At 29.0% G+C, this 14,348-nt stretch overlaps 2 protein-coding genes across 4 annotated transcripts in view; both read left to right on the top strand.

The window, feature by feature from the left end:
- Positions 1-14,348, top strand: part of LOC145304287 (uncharacterized) — a 72,022-nt gene that overhangs the window by 55,745 nt on the left and 1,929 nt on the right. For all 3 annotated transcript variants that reach the window (XM_080146141.1, XM_080146140.1, XM_080146139.1), the window contains 3 exons: positions 10,608-10,695; positions 11,981-12,030; positions 13,487-13,563. In XM_080146141.1, coding sequence (XP_080002267.1) covers positions 10,608-10,695; positions 11,981-12,030; positions 13,487-13,563 — 215 coding nt within the window. The remainder of the gene's footprint in view (positions 1-10,607; positions 10,696-11,980; positions 12,031-13,486; positions 13,564-14,348) is intronic.
- LOC145304288 (uncharacterized) overlaps positions 7,929-14,348 on the top strand; it is a 127,326-nt gene continuing 120,906 nt past the window's right edge. Inside the window, exon 1 of the mRNA XM_080146143.1 lies at positions 7,929-7,938. The gene's annotated coding sequence lies outside the window, so the exon portion shown is untranslated. The remainder of the gene's footprint in view (positions 7,939-14,348) is intronic.

Genomic DNA, 14,348 nt, shown 5'->3' with positions numbered 1-14,348 from the left:
ATGTCTATCAAACTTCTTAGGGCAAGGCCCCTAGAGGCTAGTGGCGAAGCCGCTAGTAGCTTTTAAACCACTGATTTTATAATTAACTAGAAAATTGTAATTTTTTATTTCCTTCCTTTTCCTTTTATTTCAACTGTCTTTCTGTCAATTTTAATCTGTCAATAAACTGCGGATTATTTTCTACCCATACATGCCACTCTTTTACAGTCATTATTGTTTGTTTGGACATGTAGTCATTTAAAGAGTCTTTTACAATATATGGTGATTTAATATGAGCAATGTCAGGTTTACTATCTTGAAAAACGCGACTTAGAAAATTCGTTGGATTATTTTCAAATTTTATGAAAACTAAACCAAAATTTGGCTAGTTATATTCTAGCTTAACCATCCTAATTACTAATTTTAGTATGACTGTCTTAGACATCTTAATTATACAGATAATAAAGACATTTATTGTCACAGGCTAAAGTAGTTCATAAGAAGTTACTATTTTTCTAGTGGCTTGTAATAACCCTAAAATTGCATATAAAATAAAACAATAATTAGAAACTTTTTATAGTCATTATGAAAATTGCTTTATACTGCCCTATCATTGGTCAATTGATATGTATACTGACCTACCATTGGTAATAATAATAATAACTCTAGAAACCTTTTACAGTCATTATAAAATTACTTCATACTGGCCTATCATTGGTCAATTGATATGTATACTGGCCTGTCATTGGTAATAATAATAATTTAGTATTATACTTATTGCCATTATGCTCAGTATCTAAAATATGTTTGTACATAATATGTTCTCTAATAGTTCAATACAAATATTCTCAAATTTTGTTGCACAATTTTAGAGCTGCAACATTTGCTCCAAACATATAAATAGTAAAGTTTTAGATTATTCTTGATACCCTATTATTATTGAGTAAATTTAGGTTATTTTGTATCGTTTTTTCAATATATTTGTAGTAAAGAACTTATTATCATGTGCTTTATTAGATAATGAATTTTCATAAAGCACACTCTCTCTATTTCGTTTTATTAATAATACTTTATTGGGATTTAAAATAATTGTCATTTGAGTGTTTTGAAAAGATTTGAATAGTAAAGAAGATTTTTCAATATGACTTTGATAAGCGCTGGTAGTAACCCACGAAGGAATTGAATTTTCATTAAAATTAAAAATATATTCTTTATCTTCAAATTCAGGATAGATACCATTAAGTCTCATTGCTATATTTAAGGTATCTCTAAAATATTGGGCCTGTTGCCTTGGTAGTTTTTTCCTTTGTAAAATAAGGTCAGTCAAATAGTTACATATAGTTTCAATTTCCATTTTAAGGTGATACATTTCCATGTTTGGTTTTTTTTTTGATATACTATGTATGTGAGAGTATTTATGATTACTTCCAAGCTTAGAAAGGTATACCTTTTTATATATTACAGTATCAATTGTTCATTTTCAAAGACTAGAATAGAATGATTAAAAGCTACTATAAATATGGCAAGGACTTGGCCAATGGTTCCAAAAATCGTTAAAATTTCAATTCAATTGATGATGGGATATTATAATATGATTCCAATTAATTTAGAATCCAAATTGAACTGAATGTTCAACACCATAATAATTTTTAAGTTCATAATTTGGTATTACTTTTTATTTAATGTTTATCTGTTAAACTGACCTTTGGATCATTTACATTAATATTTATTGCTGTATAATCTAATAGATCTGGCGAATGATTTGAAAAGCTAATATCAACCTTATAACATTTAGATTTTATCTTTAACTTTTCTTTGAAAACTAGAGGTTCATTTATGACAATATTTTTAACTGAAACCTCTTTTTAACATCGGGTAATTTACTTTGTGATATAATAGATACTTTATCTGTTTTAAGCCTTTTCATTTATCGTTTAATGTGTTTTGAATTATCTTTACTAGGATACAATGTGTATTGCTTATTAAATAAATCAATTATTGCTTTGATTACCCATTAAAAAGTTTTATTACTTAAATTTTCAACTAAGGCATTTACTACATACTGATATTGTTAAAAATTTTTACTACAGTTGCTATTATTTTTAGTCTATCCATTTCATCATATAGAACTTTATATTGTAAAACTAATGATTTGATTTTGAAATTACTTAAATTATTAAATTACTAAAATATCTGTAGCATATGGACTGTTTATTATCCTATTCCCATATTTATTACGCTGTATTACTTTATCAGTATTTTCTAGACTACTAGGCATTTAAATAATCCCAAATAATGTTTGCATTGATGCAATAATAAAAGTGATTCAGTTGGGAATGGATCAAATTAATCAACTATCAAAATTCTATACTAATTACTGGCCCTCTCGTAAAAACAGAAAAAAAGTCTAAAAAATTATGAGAATCTCATTATACAGGTGTCAGCTTCTGTATCATACATGCCTGAGGTTTGTTTAAATATTGAATCTTTAAATGACAATTTACATGGTATATATATTTTTCGTCCCATATCTACAGAAATATTTACACTTTTCAGCTCCCCAGAGGGTGGGTTTTGAAAAGATATGTTTTTAAATTTAGATATTTTTTTATGCTGAATTACCCCCTAATTGCTTACTAAGTTGCCACCTCTCTTCAGCATTAGGATATTTCCATCTACCCTGCATTTTAAGTTGTTTTGCAACTGGCCTTATAAAACACCTGTAAGATGGATGAAATAAAGTTTTACCAATCTCATTTTTACAGACAAGACAAGGTTCAGATATTGGGGCCGTAAATTTTATAATTATTTCATTATTTTTTGTTTCATAACAAAATTTACTGCTAGTGTGGGTGCCTTTACCACATAAATTATATTTTAATCTACCATTTACTTTAATATGGTTTCCATAATCTTTACTGTTAGAATTTTTATCATTATTTCTGCTATTTTTTTTCAGAGCTATCTCTTAAAGGAATATGATTAGAATTTTGTTTTATGTTATCTCTATAATAATAATCTTTATATCTTTGCTGACTATCATTATTATATATAGTGCCGGCCGGGCTTATATTGTTAAAAGACTGAAAACTAAAGTTGTGATATAATCCATTCCCTAAAAATTCTACTTGTGATTAATCTCAGATATTTTTGCTAGCATATTGTTTCTTGCAGAAAATATAGGTGCAGGGATATCACTAACTTTTGACTTCTCAACCATATTATACATTTTTCTATTGTTATCTCTTTTATAGTTTAAATCAATAGCACCAGCATACTTTCTAAGTGCTTGTACTAATTCAGAAAATGTTGGGAGTCTATTTAACTCTGAAACTAAATCAGCTCTAATCTTTACCCCGTCATTTATTGATCCATCGGGTAAATTTTTTAATAAGTATCCAATAGCAGTTAAATTATAAATTTGAGTCCTAGCAGGCTCTTTATGTTCTAAACAAGCTCTTTGACATAGAGCTAAAATTTTACTAACAACTTTATTAAATGTAGGATCCTTAGGCAAAACAAAATTCTCAAGTTCTAATTGGGCATGCTCAGGCCTTAATCTTGTATCATATTTAGTTAATAACGCGTTATATATTTCAAAAAGTGGTATATTTCCATCTACCAGTGTAGCTACACTATCATATACTTCTCCTGTTGTGCATCTTAGGAGTGTTTTTTTAAATGTATGCTCAGATAAGTTACATTGAGCTTGTGCCGCATTCATATTTCTAAAAAATACTACAATGGAAGGAGTGCCAAAACCGCTAAATTTATGTCTAGTAGGAAAAGTGTGATTGATTAGACCTAGCTTTTCATCAGAAATAACTGAAATAGAACTGCAATCAAAACTTGGGGGGAAAATTGTTTCAGCATGATTGATATAGTTACTAAAAGCTTTTTCTCTAACATGTTTCTGTAAGGCCTCATTAACACGTTGTTCTACTAAGTCCTCAATCTTACCCACTCTCCTATTGACATTATCATTAATACTAGTTTCTAAGTCCTTTAAATGTTCATTAAAATCATTAACAGTTTCATCTACTGATTTACCTTTAGGTAGATTTGTTTTCTTATTCAAATCATTTATTTGAGCAGTTAATTCAAGCAATATACGGCCTAAGTTATTATCAATAGTATTATTAAACTTAATATCTTGTTTTAGTATCTCAACAGTATAATTCATATCATTTACTAAGTCTATGTCTTCTGCATTTCTAGACATAACTCTTTCAGTAATATTAAACTCAGGGCTAGTTTCATCTTCTACTAAATCCTGAGATGAGATTGGTAAACTTTCTAAGTCCCCTTGTCCATCGGACTTAATAAGATTTGACATATCTCTCAAATAGTCAATATATTTTTCCCTACTTTTACTACGTTTTCTTAGTGATTTCATTTTGAATAAGTATAAAAAGATCCTTAATAGATGTTAAAATATGACTGACTAAAACCACTATTGGTTTAAAAATTGTGGGATCAAAAATTAATAAAGTAATGAAAAATATAGATGTTAATGAAATTATTAAACTTGAGATACAAATATCAAAATTAATTTTGCTGGCTAAAATTTCTTTTAATTAAAACTTGAGATACTAAATTTTAAACTTGAGATTTTAAAATTTGAGATACAATTATAGAAGTTAGTCTAACTGATATAAAACTTCTTATTAAAGCTTATTAAAGAAGCTAGTCTAGTTGATATAAAACTTCTTAAAGGATTCCTCCCAATTTTCTTTGGTACAATAATGCAAAAAGAACCCTTTACTTAAAACTCACCGCGGATTTAATATACAAATGTAAAATTACTCTAACTGATATCAGAACTTTTTATAAGATTCCTCCCAAATTTTTTTGGTACAGTAATGCAAAAAGAATCTATCTCAAAACTTGCGGACTTAAAAAATGGAAATATAAAATTATTCTAATTGATATAAAACTTATTAGAAGATTCCTCCCAAAAATTTCTTTTGGTAGTAATGCAGAAAGAATCTATCTACACTCCTTTTATAAAATATTCTTACCAACCGTCTGGTACAATAATGCAAAAAGAATATATCTATAAAAATTGTACTCTAGAAACATTCTTACCAATTTTCTAGTACAATAATGCAAAAATAATATACCTGGAAAAATTGTACTTTAGAAATATTCTTACCAATTTTCTAGTACAATAATGCAAAAAGAATATACCTGAAAAAATTGTACTTTAGAAATATTCTTACCAATTTTCTAGTACAATAATGCAAAAATAATATACCTGGAAAAATTGTACTTTAAAATATTCTTACCAATTTTCTTGTAAACTATTGAAAAAAAAATATATATGTATAAACTTCACTTTAAGATATTCTCACCAATTTTCTAATACACTATTCACTATTGAAAAAAATATATATGTAAGAATTTGCACTTCACTTTTTAGTTATATTACTTTGCACTTCACTTTTTAGTTATATTACTTTGCACTTGCACTTTAACCCTTCTGCATCTCCTTATAATGTAAAACCTGTTCAGCTTTAGTTTTTTTTTTGATGTAAAAAACAAACTAATATGCACCCCCCTTTACACCAAAAAAAAATATTGAACAACCCGATGTTGCACCAAATGATATGTTTTCTCCCAATTCTAATAAAATGTGCCAAGTTTCAGAACAAGAAGAGAATACCAACCAAGTTGAAGCCAATCTCCAACTCATATGACAAAGCATAAACTTAGCTACCAAACCGAATAAGTTAAACGCAATATTGTCAAAGTTTACAACATTTAGCTGGTTAGACTAAATTGATTCAAGTGATAGATGTGATAAACAATTCAACTTTGCCAAAGAAAAGCAGTTCAATTCAATACTTTAAACTTAGATTAAAATTATGTTATGAAGTACTTATAAGCTATAATTTGCAAGAATATTAAATAAAGCTAGATTTTCCAAGAATAAATAAATAAAGATTTATCCAATGCTTAATTAAACTCTAGCAAGCTACCAGGTGTATTTTGCTTTTCTTATAACAATAGAAACTCAGAGTAAACTGCATAGCCGGCTTATACAAGTACAACTTGATGCGCTACCGTACCCTTACTCCTAGAATCCAAGCTATTAAGCTACAGAGCTGTACTAATCAGTGTCCCAAAATCTAATTCAGCATGTATTATACAACTTAATATTTCTTATCAAGCATCCTTAAAGAGAGGTACAACTATAGAGGTTCCCATGTTCCGGTGTGCTCTAGGGCCTCTAGAGTGTCAACCGGTGCGAGTGTCCCCCTAGGGCCGCGACCAATGGCCACAAATATACTAGCATTCTCTAGGGCCTCTAGAGTGTCATCTAGTTGCAATTGCTTGTACACAAGGCTCTCAATTGCATTTGTGTCGTGCGTTTCAGTCCCTAAAGCTCCAAACGCCTACAGATAGCTGTCCTTTAATCTCTAGTAATTTTGCAAAACTTAAAATATTTGTATCTACTATATATGTAATTGCTAACCACGTTGATTCCTAACCCTCAACTAAGAATGATTCTATTTTTGCACTTGAATAATTCCTAATCAAGTTGGAGGAAAGAACTCCACTCTTTACTAACGTTTTCCAAAGGTACTAGGGCTTTCTAACAAGTTTTGATATTAGCAACTACTTTGAATTTCTAAATAAAAGGAATCATCAAAGTATTTTTGAAGTTACTTTATACTTAGACAATATAGTAGCAAAGGTCCTTTAATAAGTTGTACATGTAGACTATCATAACCTAATGAATATCAACTATATACATAATCACTAATCACGCTATTCCCTCCGCAGGAATAACTCCGCTCTTTACTAATCGCTTCCAAAGGTACTAGGACTTTCTAACAAGCTTTAAATTAGTAATTATTTTGCTTTCCAAGAAAAAGTCTATTAGATAAAGAATATTTAAATAATAAACATTTACCAAGATAATATAGAGGCAAAGGTCCTTTAGTAAGTTATGATATGCTTATAAGTTAAGTTTTTAAATTAGTTTTACTTTTACTCTTAAACTGCTCAAGTAATGGCAAAATTAATACAAAGACCTAAGTGTTGTAAACACTTCCACGCGAGGATCTCCTATTATTTATTAACTTTTGTGCAATAAAGAACTGTTGTTTCACAACTTCAAGTTCAAATTATTCAATATATACCAAAGTGAAAAATGTACTAAGTGTTTATTGTTTATACTTTATTGTTGATTAAATGTGAGTATCATAGTTTAGTATTGTATTCTAACATAAGTATAATAATGTTTTTAAGTTATTTTCAATTATTTTATATAAGGTTAAATATGTTTTATGACAGTTAAAACATATCTTTGGATTTGCAAAGTGTAAACCATAAGTTCTTAATAAGAAAGTAAACTTTAAACTTATAATATTTGATTCTTTAAGATTTTCTTTACACTTGACATGTAATTGTTTGTTATCCAAATACTTTGAAAAATAATCATCAAACTTCATTATGTTTTGTAAATTTACAAGTCCAAAGATATAATAGTTAAACTTAGATAAATTTGCTAAAGATAGATTTTTTAAGCAGCATAAGTATATGATTTTTCAGAACTTAGACTATTTCTCTAGTTTTGAGCTTCATTTGATTTTTACAAGTCCCAACAGGGAACTTGTAAAATTTCTATAAATCTCAATAAGAGTAAAACAGAAATTAAGATAAATGAAGAATTGATACACATAAAAATAAACACCATTCTTATAAAAACTAACAGAATGGTTAAGAAAAGAGATAGTACACAGATAAACACATTAGATAGGTTAAACATTTAAGAGATACAGAGGTTAAATAAAAGGTTACGAGTTGAGTGGGTGTGCAAAGTCCACTGAAAACCAGATACTTTGCTGCTCTATTTATACTGAGATCTTAGAATGTTCTAGAATTTAGTTAATGGCATAATCTGATGCAATCCTAGCTTTTTTGTGCAATAAAAAGTATAACAAAAACTTCTACCTCAGTTTTTGTCACATAATAAAGAAGTTTCTAGAAATTTACACATGATGCAATACTAGCTGTTTATGTATTAAAAAGCATAATAAAAACTTCTACATCAGTTTTTGTCATATAATAAAGAAGATTCTGGAAACTTACACATGATGCAATATTAGCTTTTTATGTATGACAAAAACTTATTCATTGGTTTTTGCTTGTATAATTAAAGTGTTTCTAAGAACATTCTAGTATCTATATACAATTACATAATACAAAATAATGATGAAATTATTGAATCACAGTAAATAACTATACTCTTGTTTCCTACAAAAAGTCTAGAATATTCTAGATATAAAACACAATTATATAACTTTGAATTGTTGTGCAATCCTAGTTTTTGCTCTTGTAAAATTGTAGCAAAAACTGCACTTTCTGTGGGAAACTCAAAATATACTAATACTTGGTTTTTTTTTATTTATCTTAAAACTACAATTCTTTTTATGTTTTTTTTTCTTAGAACTTTTTTTATTTAATTTACTGGACGTTAGTCAAATTGATTTTTGTGTATTTTTTAATAAAAGTAAATCAGTGCCTTAACCCTGCGAGAAGCTAAAAAGTTACCATTAAAGCCTAACCTAAACTAAGGTAATAAACCTGACAAAAATGAAAACCTATCACCCCTATTAATAGATTTTAAAAAGATAATGGGGAAGGGTTTTCTGTGCTCGACTATGCACTGTTAGTGAAACTACCACTGATGCATTATTAGAATAGCTTTCTATGTTCTATGTATGTATATATTTGCTGTTTTATAAGAAAACCTGTGGAACTCAATTTTGTTGTTCAACGTAGTGTAAAATTTATTGGTACTGCTTCATTTGTCAAAAAACTATCAACCATGCCCCGACATCTGCAAAAGAAGATCAGTACTTTTCCTCCAAAAGGCTCATAGAGCACTGAACCCTTCCCCCCCCCCCCCCTATTATTTTTGACAAAAAAACTTAAATAGGAAGGTAGTTTTAGTTTGTATTGCCCCGGTGGAAGCTCAATCCCTACACATGCGGTGTTATATCCCTGCGGGTCTACACGGTGCCTAATATAGAATAACCATACCTGAACAGTCCCTCTCCCAATTTAAATTCATTTTAATAAATAAAAAGTGGGAGTAGAAACATTAGTTTACTGTGATTCCAAAAATATTAGTGTTCGAAGTTCATTTTACATTTTATTAATCGAATAGTTTAACTAATAATTCAAGATTTGGATTCTGTTGTCTTAAGAGTTTAATTTTAAAGTAGTTATAAAAAATAAAAACATAACTCAATTTTGGAAGATTTATGTAAATGATATTATAATTTTCTTTTTTAGGAAATAAATATTAATGTAAAAGACAAACATTAAATAAACGTTCAACAAGTTTATATAACAAACAAGGAAAAGTATGTCTGAAAGAAGCGCAACAATAACAAACTAACAACAATTAATACACATAGAAAATAAAGATTCTTTTCTAAGAATGTTCATTAATATTACATACATAATATTAGATTTAGGAAATCTTCCTAACGATATTTTAGTAGTTTGATCAGAATACCTTAAGATCAGACACGAACACGAACTAAGAAGTCTAATTTTAGGAAATATAAAAAAACGATTCCTGTGCTACACATAGTTTAGTAGCTAGGTGTTAAAATGTCCCAAATGACATAAAACTTGAGTAATGTTTGGGACATTTTACCACCTAGCTCCAAGATTATTTGTAGCACAGAAACCGATTTTATATTTCCCAAAACATTTTCTACTGTTAACACAAGCCGCGCAATTTAAATTTTTAAAATCTACGCCAGAGGATAGAGGGTACATTTTTATTTTTGGACGTTTGGAAAAGGTTTAATATAGAGTAGCTACGCTACCAGCTAGGAAGTAAGAATGTAGTCATCAATAAAGTTACAACAACTACTTATCTATACAAAAAAGAAAAGAAAAAATACTATGTTGTAAAAAAAATAAGAAAGGTTAGGCCAAACATCATGTCAGTCAGATTATATAAATACATATGGTGGACGGAAACAGGGAGGAAAGGGACATTTAGATGTTTATTAAATTAGTCCCCAAAGTTTTATAAAAACTTTTTGTTATTCGTTGGCTTAACTATTTTGGAGAATACATTTTGGTTCTTTTCAAGTGTCCAACCGTTTCAACCACTAATTATGATCTGCAGAAGGGCTAATTTTATGTATCATAAATGGGGATGTACATCAATTTATCGGCCATTGTCATATACATGTAGATACCTGGTACGGAGAGTCAAATGAAAAAAATATGCTCCTTAATATTTTTAATGGTGTTGGCAGAAATTTTTAACAAACGGCTGCGAATTAAGTTAAATTGAAGGGGGGAAACCTGAGACTGTAGCATAAAAAGAAGCACTTCCGCTTTTTTAGGGAAGTTGAATGGTTTTAATCCCAGCCAAAATCACGTCAAATCTAAAGATGTTAAAAGTTATACCTCATGCTACCATGTTAGATGCGTGACTTACAGTCGCAACTCATTACCATGCAAAGTTAAAAGTTTTAGTAAAGGGTCATACAATCAAAAGGCCTTATGTTGCTACGTTACTATTATTAGTTACTATAAGATTGGGTTTCAGTGTTTGCTTTATCTAAATTTATTGTACATATTTTCAGTTTTCGGTGTACCGTTGACATGAAGTGTATGGTGTCCTACATACAATGGTATCATGAACTCAATAATGGCTCTATGATTCTACTTAGGGTAAGCTTTATCTATCTATCTATCTATATATCTAAAAAATATGGTGTCCTACATACAATGGTATCATGAACTCAATAATGGTTCTATGATTCTACTTAGGGTAAGCTTTATCTATCTATCTATCTAACTGTCCTATATACAATGGTATCATTAACTCAATAATGGCTCTATGATTCTACTTAGGGTAAGCTTTATCTATCTATCTATATATCTAAAAAATATGGTGTCCTACATACAATGGTATCATGAACTCAATAATGGCTCTATGAGTCTACTTAGGGTAAGCTCTATATATATATCTATCTATCTATTTATCTATCTATCTATATATGGTGTCCTACATACAATGGTATCATGAACTCAATAATAGCTCTATGATTATACTTAGGGTAAACTTTGTCTATCTATCTATCTATTTATCTATATATTTGTCTAACAAACTGTCCTACATACAATGGTATCATGAACTCAATAATGGTTCTATGATTCTACTTAAGGTAAGATTAATCTATCTATATATTTATCTATATATGGTCCTACATACAATGGTATTATGAACTTAATAATGGTTCTATGATTCTACTTAGGGTAAGATTAATCTATCTATATATGGTCGGTGTCCTACATACAATGGTATCATGAACTTAATAATGGTTCTATGATTCTACTTAAGGTAAGATTAATCTATCTATATATTTATCTACATATGGTCCTACATACAATGGTATTATGAACTTAATAATGGTTCTATGATTCTACTTAGGGTAAGATTAATCTATCTACCTATCTATCTATATATGGTGTCCTACATACAATGGTATCATGAACTCAATAATGGCTCTATGATTCTACTTATTGTAAGCTTATCTATCTATCTATCTATCTATCTATTTATCTATCTACCTAACTATCTACATTTTACATACAATGGTATCATGAACTTAATAATGGCTCTACGATTCAGCTTTAGGGTAAGCTTAATCTATCTATCTATATATCTATATAGATAGATAGATACAATGGTATCATGAACTTAATAATAAGAACCCACTTTCTAGTATACAACTTATTTTGTTTGTCAGTCTGCCATGAAACAAAAGATATATACATATAGTTTTATGAAGGTTTCGTGAATTTCTTTTATTTTCCTTTTTTGCCTGGTTGTAAATCCATGAATTTTTTGTCCTTCGCCACTTATAGATGTTGCCATCCTAGTGATTATATATTTTATTATTTTGGTCCGTTAGTTTAATAATTGGTCGGTAACATGCTGTTTATATTTCAGACTGCACGCTCCCATGGAAATCCATACAGGTTTACTATAGATCAAGTCAGGTATAAATTATGATTTGTTAAAGCGAAGCTTTTCTATTAATAGGGTCGGACCGTCCGTCAGTCCGTACGTCCTTCCGAAGTCCATCATGAACAGTTTTTGTTCGTTAATTAAAACTCTATAATCGTTACCAGAAAGTCCGTACGTCCATTTAAAACATGCCCATTTTTTTTGGACATTAAAATTTGTATGTTATAACAATCATATTAATCTGGTTTTTGGAATACTGATTCCTATTACCACAAGGTACAATTTATAAGCGAAACATCTCTGTAATCAAGTCCTAAAAATGTAAACATGTACTTAAACAGTATCCTGTAGTTAAGAAGTTTTGCAACATATTCACATACAATTTTGTTTGGACTTCTGCATTAATATTCTGCTTATTCAGTTCTGGCACTCTACAATTTTTAATGTTCGTTTGTACTAGTTGTTTCAGAGTTTTGCTTTTATGGATTTTGTTATTCTTGTTTTAATGGATTTTACTTTTTCCGCCAATTAGATTTTTAAAATAGATCTATCTATCTATCTATCTAAGGTGTATGATGAAGGATTCTATACCTGTATAGCTGGAAATATTATGGGAGAAATAGATCTATCTATCTATCTATCTATCTATCTATCTATCTATCTATCTATCTATCTATCTATCTATCTATCTAATCTATCTATCTATCTATCTATCTATCTATCTATCTATCTATCTATCTATCTATCTATCTATCTATCTATCTATCTATCTATCTATCTATCTATCTATCTATCTATCTATCTATCTATCTATCTATCTATCTATCTATCTATCTATCTATCTATCTATCTATCTATCTATCTATCTATCTATCTATCTATCTATCTATCTATCTATCTATCTATCTATCTATCTATCTATCTATCTATCTATCTATCTATCTATCTATCTATCTATCTATCTATCTATCTATCTATCTATCTATCTATCTATCTATCTATCTATCTATCTATCTATCTATCTATCTATCTATCTATCTATCTATCTATCTATCTATCTATCTATCTATCTATCTATCTATCTATCTATCTATCTATCTATCTATCTATCTATCTATCTATCTATCTATCTATCTATCTATCTATCTATCTATCTATCTATCTATCTATCTATCTATCTATTTATCTAGGGTTGATGATGAAGGATTCTATACCTGTATAGCTGGAAATATTATGGGGGAACAGTTAGCTCAGCTATCTATCTATCTATCTATCTATCTATCTATCTAGGGTTGATGATGAAGGATTCTATACCTGTATAGCTGGAAATATTATGGGGGAAACAGTTAGCTCAGCTATCTATCTATCTAGGGTTGATGATGAAGGATTCTATACTTGTATAGCTGGAAATATTATGGGAGAAACAGTTAGCTCAGCTATCTATCTATCTATCTATCTATCTATCTATCTATCTATCTATCTATCTAGGGTTGATGATGAAGGATTCTATACTTGTATAGCTGGAAATATTATGGGAGAAACAGTTAGCTCAGCATATCTACAGGAAAACACACTTTTTTAATTATCAAAATCCAACAATTAAAGTCAGTTTGACTTTAACAAAATATTTGATATTCCCTTTTAAAAACATTCGTATTAAATAAAGTAGAAAGTAATGAATTTTTTAACGAAATCATTAATTAAAAGTCTTTTAGGGTTATAACTAATACATGTTTTTAAGGAAGGGTGGGATGACTCATAATTACTTTGATTTTAGTAGGTGAAATGGCGGCAATGGAATTTTTTTAGTCCTGAAAATTTTTAGACATGTTATTAAATATTTGTTGGTTGATACAATATAGCAGTGTCTAAACATTTCTACAGGGTATAAGGGAATAAGTTCGTTTATAATCATTGGGCATGTACATTAAATTATCATTAGTTGTCTTATCCCTGTATATCCCTGGTTTTAGCCCATTTTTGTGGCATCAAAACATAAATTAGGTTACCAGAAAAACTTGTAAACAGCCTCAACAAAATAAAAGAAACAAGAATGAAAACATTATTTGGTTTAGAAAGCTTCTATATTTGTCAAAAATATTAAAGAAAGGACAATGATTGATATACATCCCCAATGGTGATAAACAAAATTACCCCCTTAGTAGTACCCCCCTTAAATTAAAGGTTTGAACACTATGGAACCAATCAATCAAAATTTAATAGATACACCCATATAGTTAGAGCCTACAAATAAGATAACGCGGTTAAGTCCTAACTTTAAATTGTAGATAATTGCATCTATTTATGGTTCAACGCATTTAAAATAAAAATTATGGTTTCACGCAATTGA

This window comes from Acartia tonsa, chromosome 13 (assembly GCF_053477335.1).
Source record: "Acartia tonsa isolate MP-2025a chromosome 13, ASM5347733v1, whole genome shotgun sequence".
Lineage (NCBI taxonomy): Eukaryota > Metazoa > Arthropoda > Copepoda > Calanoida > Acartiidae > Acartia > Acartia tonsa.
Note: the sequence above shows the minus strand (reverse complement) of the source record. Positions and strands in the feature narration are given on the sequence as shown.